Source organism: Galeopterus variegatus, unplaced genomic scaffold, assembly GCF_000696425.1.
Source record: "Galeopterus variegatus unplaced genomic scaffold, G_variegatus-3.0.2 Scaffold31, whole genome shotgun sequence".
Lineage (NCBI taxonomy): Eukaryota > Metazoa > Chordata > Mammalia > Dermoptera > Cynocephalidae > Galeopterus > Galeopterus variegatus.
In genome coordinates this window covers 1,189,108-1,199,047 of record NW_007726142.1, presented here as the reverse complement: position 1 = coordinate 1,199,047, position 9,940 = coordinate 1,189,108, and the positions used below count along the sequence as shown (strand labels likewise).

General features: G+C 35.1%; 1 protein-coding gene across 2 annotated transcripts in view; it reads left to right on the top strand.

The window, feature by feature from the left end:
- SCIN (scinderin) overlaps positions 1 to 9,062 on the top strand; it is a 75,832-nt gene extending 66,770 nt beyond the window's left edge. For both annotated transcript variants that reach the window (XM_008570065.1, XM_008570070.1), the window contains 2 exons: positions 6,974 to 7,034; positions 8,228 to 9,062. In XM_008570065.1, coding sequence (XP_008568287.1) covers positions 6,974 to 7,034; positions 8,228 to 8,355 — 189 coding nt within the window. In that variant the 3' untranslated portion in view covers positions 8,356 to 9,062. The remainder of the gene's footprint in view (positions 1 to 6,973; positions 7,035 to 8,227) is intronic.
- Positions 9,063 to 9,940: the final 878 nt, after the last annotated feature.

Genomic DNA, 9,940 nt, shown 5'->3' with positions numbered 1-9,940 from the left:
GTTAATTTCCAGTTGTGTGGATTTCTAATTATTTTTTACCATTGTTTTTATAGGTTTCTTCCATAAATCCCACTGTATTCGGAATATATTCTGAATGATTTAAATAGTTTTAAGTTTATTCAGATTTGATTTATTATATAATATATGATTTTGATAAAAAAATTCATGGACACTTAAAAAGAAGTTATCTGTTGATGGGTACAGTGTGTGTGTGTGTGTGTGTGTGTGTGTGTGTGTGTGTGTGTGTGTGTGTGTGTTTATTGTAACATAGTTGGGTACAGAGTTGAGTATCAATATTTTTGTGCAATATGTGATACTCTAACCAGAATAATTATATTCAACAATGTACACTCTCATTGCTATTCATAGCTCTTTATCAATTCCTCCCTTTCCCCCCTTCCCACTTCTATTAACCGCAGTTCTCCTTTTGAAAATTCAATGTATTATTGTGACTGTTGTTTCTTTCTTTCTCTCTTTCTTTTTCTTTCTCTCTTTTTTCTTTCCCTCCCTCCCTCCCTCCCCCCCCTTCATGTGTTTATTTTTAAGCTCCCACTATGAGTAAGGACATATGGTATTTCTCTTTCTGTGCCTGGCTTATTTCATTTAACATGATTTTCTCTATGTTCATCCATGTTACTGTGAATGGCAATATTTTATTCTTTTGCACAGCAGAGTAATATTCCTTTGTATATAAACATAACACATTTTCCTTATCCAGTCATCTGACAAAGGACATTTAGATTGCATGTCAATTGTGATAAACTGGTTAATCATTTGTTCAACATTCCTACATACTTGCTAAAATATTTGCTCGATTTTTTCTATTGGTTAGTATAAGGTTTTTAAAAAAATCTCTTGATATATTTATAGATTTCTAAGTTGTTATTTTTTTTCTCAATTTTCATTTTACATATTTTGAAGTAATGATATTATATATACATTAGTTTTATTATATTTTCTGGATGAATTAACCATTTCATCTGTTTGAAAAATCACTCTTTATCCTTATTGGTTATTTTAACCTTAAAATTAACTGTGCTCATATCAGTAGAGCTATATAAGCTTTCTTTTGGTTAATTTTTTTTTGTAGAATACCTTTTACATCCTTCATATGTCTTTACATCAAAGTTGCTTTTAAAACAAAGTCTATAATGATAATCTTTACCTTTTTCTTGGATCATTATACAATTAACATTTAATGTAATTGCTCATATATTTAGGTTTATATTTGCCATCTTCCAATTTGTTTTATTTTATTTATATTTGTTTTGTGGTTATCCTCCTTTCTCGTCTTCTTTTGGAGTAATAAAGCACTTTTTAAATTATTCTATGTTTTCTCTACACCCTGTTATATATTATCTTACTATTTTTAATAGCTACTTTGGAGATTAAAATAGGCATCTCACTTATATTTAATATAAATTTGCACTTCTAATTTTTTTTTCAGCAGTGCAAAGCCTTAGAACCTTACTATTCAAAGTAAGAGTTCTTTAATGAGCAGTCTTACTTTCACTGTGAGCTAGGTAGATATGCAAATGCTCGAGCCTGCCTCAGACACAATAAATTAGAATCTGAATTTTCAACATTACCCCCCAAAATTCAGTTGCCCCTGAAGTTTGAGAAATATTCTCTTAACCACTTTAACTTCATTATCATCTGCCTTTATTACTTGTCTTTGCGTTATTGATTCTACTTTAGAGATTCCTGGTGAAATTCCTCATTTTTTCATCTATCAACTTAATTCACTTTTTTTTTTTTTTTTTTTTTTTGCCTTTTTCCTGACCGGTAAGGGGATCACAACCCTTGGCTTGGTGTTGCCCGCACCACGCTCAGCCAGTGAGCACACCGGCCAGTCCTATATAGGATCGGAACCAGCGGCGGGAGCGTCACTGGGCTCCCAGCGCCACACTCTCCCGAGTGCGCCACGGGCCGGCCCTTAATGTCAATTTCTGATACCTCTAATGTCTGGGTGTGGGATGTTGTCCCCTCTCCCCATATTTTTCTTAATAGTCTTCCTACTAAGTGTTTTTATTTTTGTTTTGTTTTGTTTTGATTTTTGAATGCCAACAGCGTTTGGGACAATTTGTAGATGCTTTGAATGATGTCATCTTCCTATAGAGATGATTGACCTCTCTTCTAGCAGGCATTATAATAGCAGATCTCTACAACGTTTTCAGGGACTTTGCTGATCCAAGGCTGGTTTAAAGTTTGTATAAGTCTTGACTTACCTTTGGTTCATCCCCCTCTTGAAATTCCAGCAAAGAGCCTGAGGAGTCTCTCTGGCATGTCCTGAATTCCAGTGCTTTGTCTCATCTGTACCATGAAACTGATCAAAGCTCTATGCTGCTTTTCAGACAGTTTTGTCATAAATGATTGGAGAGTAAATGTGATGCTGAATGATTCTCACTTATTTTTGCTTTCTTTATCTCTGGAACCTCAGAATCTCAAATTTGGCTTTCTCAAATTCCAGAGGTCTGAAATTTTAAATTTTATCTCTCTAGCTCTTTTCTGATGTCCTAAAATGTTATTGGATTTTAATAGCCACCCCTTTTATGGCTTATTGGACAAATTGTACCCATACACCAACCCAAGAACCAGCAAGTACCACAAACAGAACAACAACATGCAAAAAAATGAATTCACATGACTGAGTTTTCCTTCTCTCCAGCAATGTGTCCCCTCTAGTTCTAGTTGTGTAATCACCTCTTCAGATCCTTCAAATAGGTTACGATCATCATTACCATCATTATTGTTATTGTTCAATTCATGTTTTTAGATTGTTCTTTGCTAGAATGTTGGTCTTTCATAAGTCTTTTCATATAGCCTAAAGCAGAAGTTAGCCTATCATTTCTTTTTGTAAAGCTTCCAATGTTATTAAAAGCAACTGCCCAACCCTGTGGTCTATATAGTCTATATATTTATCACTTTTCTGATACAGATATTGAAATTAACTACAGGTTCAAACTTTAGTAATTGAACTGTAATCACATATGATTTAATATCAGACCACTTACCACCAGCAAGGTGGCCCTTAATGCCTTCAAATAAGTGTGCAATCTAACACCAAAATCCTATCTTAAGGTTGGGGGAGACTTCAAGGTAACAAGAGTGAGAGAAGAAAGGAAATGAAATACCAGAAATGGATTTAAAATTATTCATAACTGAACTGGCCTCGTTTTCCAAATGAAACACAATCACCAGATAAAACAGGAACTCTTATTAGATACACTGTGTGAAACTACCACCTCTTAGAGGATGAAGTGGGAGTTCTTTGCCTGTTCCATTCTCTTTTATGTTGTATTGTACCTACATCCCCCAGTGACAATTAACACTATATTTCTGTGTCATGATACTGACACTTTCTGGCACCATCCAGAACATCTTGCTTGGGTTTGATCAATCTAAGGCATCTTCCAATTACAGACTCTAGAAAAAGCATGGTTAAGTCTTCAAATCTTTGGGAGCTGGAAAAGCCAGTTAGCAGTGGTATCTGGGTTTCTCCTTTGAGGAAGAGTTGAGGCCTGGGGAGTGGGAGAGACTAATGACCTCTGAAAAGCTTCATAAACTGGATCTGGTAGAGGGCACAGCTGAAATTACTCATCTGAGATTACTCATCAGCAAATTAATGATAAATAAAAAGACTCCTATCATGCTCTGGCCACAAGTTCTCACCTTTAATCTAAGGTCCACTAGCTGTAGCTGTAGTCTTTCTTTTTTTCTTTCTTCCTTTCCTCTCTCCCTCCCTTCCTTCCTCCCTTCCTTCCTTCCTTCCTTCCTTCCCCTTCTCTCCTAACTTCTCCTTGATAGTTTCTGTAGTGGACTGAATTATGTTCCCCCAAAACTCATGAAGCTTCAGTTGTGTCCCCCAGGTTTTATATATTAGAAACTTGGTCCCCACTGTGACTATTAAGACAGTGGGAAGTTGAAATCCTATTATGGTAATTGAAAGGTGGAGCCTTAAACAGGTGATTGGATTGTAGGTCTGTGCAGTATTGAACGGATTAAAAGTAGTGGTCAGGGGCATGGTTCTGAGGACTTTAAAGAAAGAGGAGAGTCTACCTGTCTCTCTCTCTGCTTCCACAATCTTGCAATGTGAGATGCCTGGTTCACTGTTGGCCACCACCAGATGGACTTTGGACTTCCCAGGCTCAGAAATTGTAAGCAATAAATTTCCTTTTCTTTATAAATCACCCAGTTCTGCATATTTTGTTACAAGCAACAGAAATGGACTAATACAGTTTCTCTATGTTTCCTCTTTATTTTCCTAAGACTGACTCTTTGTATCATTCATTCCCTAGCATGAATCACTTGTAAGGCCTTTGCCAATATTTTTATCTAAAATATCCCTTTCCCCGTCCTGCCAACCTGGTACTTTTGTACCTTTTCTCTACATTATTTTTTTTATAACCTTTATCATATCTGAAAACTATTAAATATATGTGTTTTGTGTATATGTGTGCATGTGTGTGTGTGTTAACTTCTTATTGTCTTTCTCTTCTACTACAATATAAATGTATCATGGCAAGAATTTTTCCTTTCTTTTTATTCTTTTATCTCCAGAACCAAGAGCAGAGCCTGGACATATAAGGAAAGTAAAAGTTGTGACTGTGACACTGTATATAAATGAGGTTTACCAAATCCAATTGATTATCACTGAAATAGCTATGAGTTTCATCCCATCAACAGGTAAAATTTAAATATATATATAAAATTTATATATATATATATATATTTCAGAATCAATTAGTAAGTAGATGATTTAAATCAAATTAAGTGTGCAAGCAACTTTACCATGGAGGGATGGGGGAGGGTTTGCAGATGGAAATTAAATCTAACCAACACGTTTATTAAGTGTATATTCCCCATTTTAGCAATTATAGAAGAGCTTCAAACATTCTCCACCTGAATTCCTTCTTTCTAGCCCAGCTCTCTTGTTGATATGCAACTCAGCCAGAGAAGACTTAATAATTTTCATGAGATGTTATCATCAGATTTTTTGATTGTATAATTATCTCCTTAGTGATTAAGAATTGTTTAGAATTAAATAGAGTGATGAAATAAATCAAATTCATAAACCCCTTATAGGCATATCTGTATTTAAAGTTTATCAACATATTATCTGTATGTATGTATGTATATATATATAAAAAATAAGATAAAATAAACAAAAATTAAGATATATATATATATATAGGTTAGATATATATATATATATATATATCTTAATTTTAGAGGAAATTAATTGTGATTTGACATGCCACATACGATCTTTTTTTAAACCTCCATGTAAATTGACATTAGTGAAAGGGAAAAATAAATGTGTTAGGAACTAAACTGTTTAGAACAAGTGTGAAATGCTTATCCGAATTAGGCCTAGTCTCAGAGTCAACTGCAGAGGTCGTTACTTTTAGTTCTTTTTCTAATTGATAAGCCATTCAGTTATGTGACATCTTTACTTATGTTCTACAATGACCATATTTGAATTGAGGATCTAGTCGCATATTTTCCTGAAGAGAATGGATCACTCAATTCTAGATGTGAGATTTAAAACCTCATGTCAATAAAACACCTTTGCATATTTAAGAATTATAAAATAATTACTTTTTTCTTATTCATAAGTATTGAATTATTCTTGTTTATAGTCAACTCTATTGTTTCTGTAGTCATGGATACTTTAGAATATTTCCTGTGCTACATTTCATTTTTTAAAATCATGTTTTTCATTTGCATTACCATGCTGTCATAGTTTGTTCTGTGCCCTGCAAGCAAATATTCCAGCACTTTCAGTAAGAATTAGAATACAACCAAAACTTAATTTGAAAAAAATTGTTCTTCCAACAAATTATTTTAGAGTGATTTCAATATAAAGTAATTTAGGAGAGTTGTTCAGCATTAAAGTACCCAACCCACACATTTGACAAGAAGAAGGATACATACAGATTACATATCAATTTAAAAAAAAACTTGGCATTTAAATATTAAACATTATAGTGTTACCAAAACCCCAAAGGTCTGTTTGCTCACCACTCAATAGCCAATAATTGAGAAACAAGTGTTGGTTTAAGGAAAGGTAGCCTTTAATCAGGACGCCAGCAGCCTGGTGAAATGGTGGATTCATGTCTCAAAGACCATCTCCACTTTTCCCAGACTTGCCAAAGGGTTTTATAGGGACAGGTGGTAGGGGGATGATCCGTGCTGATCTAAGCAGGAACGTGTAGGCATAATCATAAAATTGCAGATAAACATCAAAGAACTTCTTGGGTGCGAGGCTGATTCACAGTGACCATCCTCCATGAAGTCAAGGCACGGATTCAGTTCCTGTTAACCTCAGAAAAATCTAGTTTGTAAGCTAATAAAGAATGGCCACCTGGGTCAATAATTTCTTCTATCATTATTCTGTGTACAGTGTGAGCAAAAGTCATTATGTTTTAGCTACCATGTGAACAAGAATCATTGTATCCTAATGTCCAGCTACAAGCTATGTGGGTTGGGTTACAAGTATAAGAAAAAAAAAAACTTTTTAATTTAGAAGTTTAACAAAATGGAGTCACTTCTGTTCTGCCTGCTACAATAGCATTTTTATCAAAGTGTTATAGGGAGGGTACCATACTGTAGGAGAAAAACACCAGGCTTAAGTCAGAAGTTCCTAGGGAGAGTCTGGGGTCACCCACAAACAAACTTTGTGTCTAGGTGTGGCCCCCCAGCATAAATCCACATCTCAAAAATGGGGATAATGACTGCCTTATATACCCTCAGAGTGTGAAATCTGGGGTTGAGCTGGCTGAATATAAATTTAGGTGTCTTTTGATGAGTGTGAACGAAGGCAATCAAACTTCTCTGGGCCCCCATCTCCACTCCCCGACTTGTGAGGTCGTTATGAAGATTAAATGAGCAGTGTGTGTGTGAAGTACTTTGCACAGGGCCTAGCACTGAGTCAACACTTTGAAACGGTACATATTGTTTTATTTTTCAGATATTTATTTGGATTGGCAAAGATGCCAATGAAGTTGAAAAATCAGAATCTCTGAAATCTGGTAAGCTTTATATTATCCCATGGACAATTATGGCAGTAACCAGGCATGGTTATTACCTGACTACTCCTTTTCTACCACATCTTCCAAAAATACATATCAAAATCGAAAGCTTAGCTTTCATCCTCAGCACTAAAGACTCATGGAATTTTTTAAAACTAAAGAATTGCAAAATGGGCACATGACAAATATGTTTTGTTACTATAGGTAAGTTCAAAATTTTCCCCTGAAGTTTTGATAATTTGAGTCTGTAAAAGAAAACTAATAAAAAGATAAATTAACAGGAGGAAAAGCATAACAAATTTTATTATGTGCACACCTGTGCAAGAGAATCATACAAACCATAAAAAAATTTAAAGGGCCACATGGCTGAAGTTTTTATATCATCCTGAAGTTACAGAAAGGATAAGGGCTTGGAGCAAAGCAAGACAGGTTATGGGAAGGAAGGGAGGAAAGCCCCAGTTAGCAAAGGGGTCTTGTTATGCAGGTGAAACCTCACTGGTAGCAGCTCTCAGAAAGAATAGATAGCAACAGTTTTTCTGACAGATGTTCAAAGGCGTCAGACTCTAGTCTCTCTCTCCTGTGTGTTAATCTTTCCTAGATCCAGTGTAAGGGACCTCAGAGGAAACTTATTGTTTATTTCACCAATGCAGATTTTCTCCACAAATGCAAGTCTCCCTCACAATAGACAGCTCTTTAGCTATTCTTGTGTTTCCAGCCCCTCTGAATAGCCATCTTAAAGTATGTCAAAGTATATTTTGGGCTAAAATATTTTGGTTTTCCTTATTACTTAGTTTAGAATATAATTGTATTAATTTATTCTGAAAAGTTTAAATTCACTTAAACCCTTATTCTATTATGAGAATAGTAAAACTTCCATAACTCTGATACCTAGACTTTTTTAAACTTCCTTTTGAGTAATGCCGGGGTTTTTTCTGGCACAATTTTATTTTTATTGAACAATTGTGCCATAAGGATAATTCCATAAAACTTGGAGTTCTTTCAGGCACCAATGATACTCTCATGGTGCTTTCCATGGCAGATGAAAGAAACTGATAAAAAATTGTTCATACCTGGCTACTTGGGGGCAATGAAAATTTAATTTATTACTTTTATTGAAAGAATTTTCATTCTATAGTTATTTTAGTTTAACCAAAATGAACTGAATTTATATGTCTTTTCAACTCTTTTTTTAGCCAAAATGTATCTTGAGACAGACCCTTCTGGAAGAGATAAGAGGACTCCAATTGTCGTTATAAAACAGGGCCATGAGCCGCCTACATTCACAGGCTGGTTCTTGGGCTGGGATTCCAGCAAGTGGTAAATGGGTTTTTGTAAAAAACAAACATTATAGGGCAGCTGTCTGAGCTGTCCCATTATTGTTTGGGGGGGCAGGGGATCTTTTTGTTTGTTTGGCTTTAGAAAATTAACATCAGCCAAATGGCTATATTTAATATCTGATATTGGTTTGAAATTCTTTGAAACTGGAATTTTTTTATGTTAATATATTAAAATAACCTAAAGTGAGATTTTGTTATGGACAATATAGCTCTTCTGGAAACTGATTTATATCTTTTTATATGATCTTTTGAAAGTAAAAAGCTGTGCACAATCTAGGGGAATTTGTCAAGTAGGAAATTTTATAATTCAGTAGCCATTAGCCAAACTCGTTTTTTAATATTCCAGAGAAGAAAGCTGTAATGTCTTGGAGGTTATTCTCTTTTCCATGTACTGTGTTCAAAAAAATTGTATATTTGCAGTAAGGTTTATGTCAAGATGGCTTTAACAATTTGTCATTATTTTCCTTCTTTTGTCAATATGACTTCAATGCCATTAACTCCTAAGTATCATTTCTAAGAGGAACTTTATCCTTTTTGCCTCTTTAGAAGCCATTGAAAACACAGTTCTTTGTATTCTTATTTACTTCGATATGTGTATTTGACAGTACATGTTTAATGTTACAAAAGATATGTACAGAAAAACTTCACTAATGCAGTCTTTCACCATTAAAATACATCTTTTTGAAAAGGTTTTGTGTTGTGACGTTTTATTCAAATTTGATATGAGTTAATTTTATACTATTGATTTTAAGGTTAATACTTTTATGCAAAAATAGATATGAGTTGAATACTTCTTACTTCATCCTCATTAAGTTAAAATTAAACAGGTTTTCCATGTGTTACCGAGACCCCAAAGGGCGTTTTGCTCGCCTCTCAATAGCCAATAATTGAAAGACAAGTGTTGGTGTGAGGAAAGGCAGCCTTTAATCAGGACGCTGGCAGCCTAGGAAAATGGTGGACTCGTGTCTCAAATACCATCTATGCCTCCCTCTCCCCGGTTTGCCAAAAGGTTTTATAGGGGTCTGTGGTGGAAAGTTGACTCACGGTGACTAAGCAGAGATGTGCAGACATGCTTGAGTGTTTCAGATGATTGTCAAGGAACTTCCCGGTGGGAGCTGACCAGTGTAATACTTCATTCTCCGTGGGTTCAGTTCCTGTTATTCTCAAATAAGATCAGGTTAGTAAGCTAGTAAAGAATGGCCATCTGGGTTCATAATTTTCCCTCTAATTATTTGTGTACAATGTGAGAATGAGAGTCATGGTGTTCTGGCAATAAACTGCATGCTATGTGGTTTGGGTTATAGGAGAGAATAAGTTTTCAAATTCAAAATCTTAACAAAATGGAGTCACTTCTGTCCAGGCTGTTACACATGGGTAGATAATTATGAAAGATTTAAAATACACAGTGTGTGAAAAACATGCCTCCAGAAAACAGGAGTTGGGACAGAATCTAGTAAAGTAGAAACCAACTTTGGTAGTGGGGTAAGGGGGTGGCTGGTTGAGGAGGGGAAGCTACACTTCCATCGAAGGGGAAAACGAAGGGGGAAGCAATCTGAGGAATTCTCACCT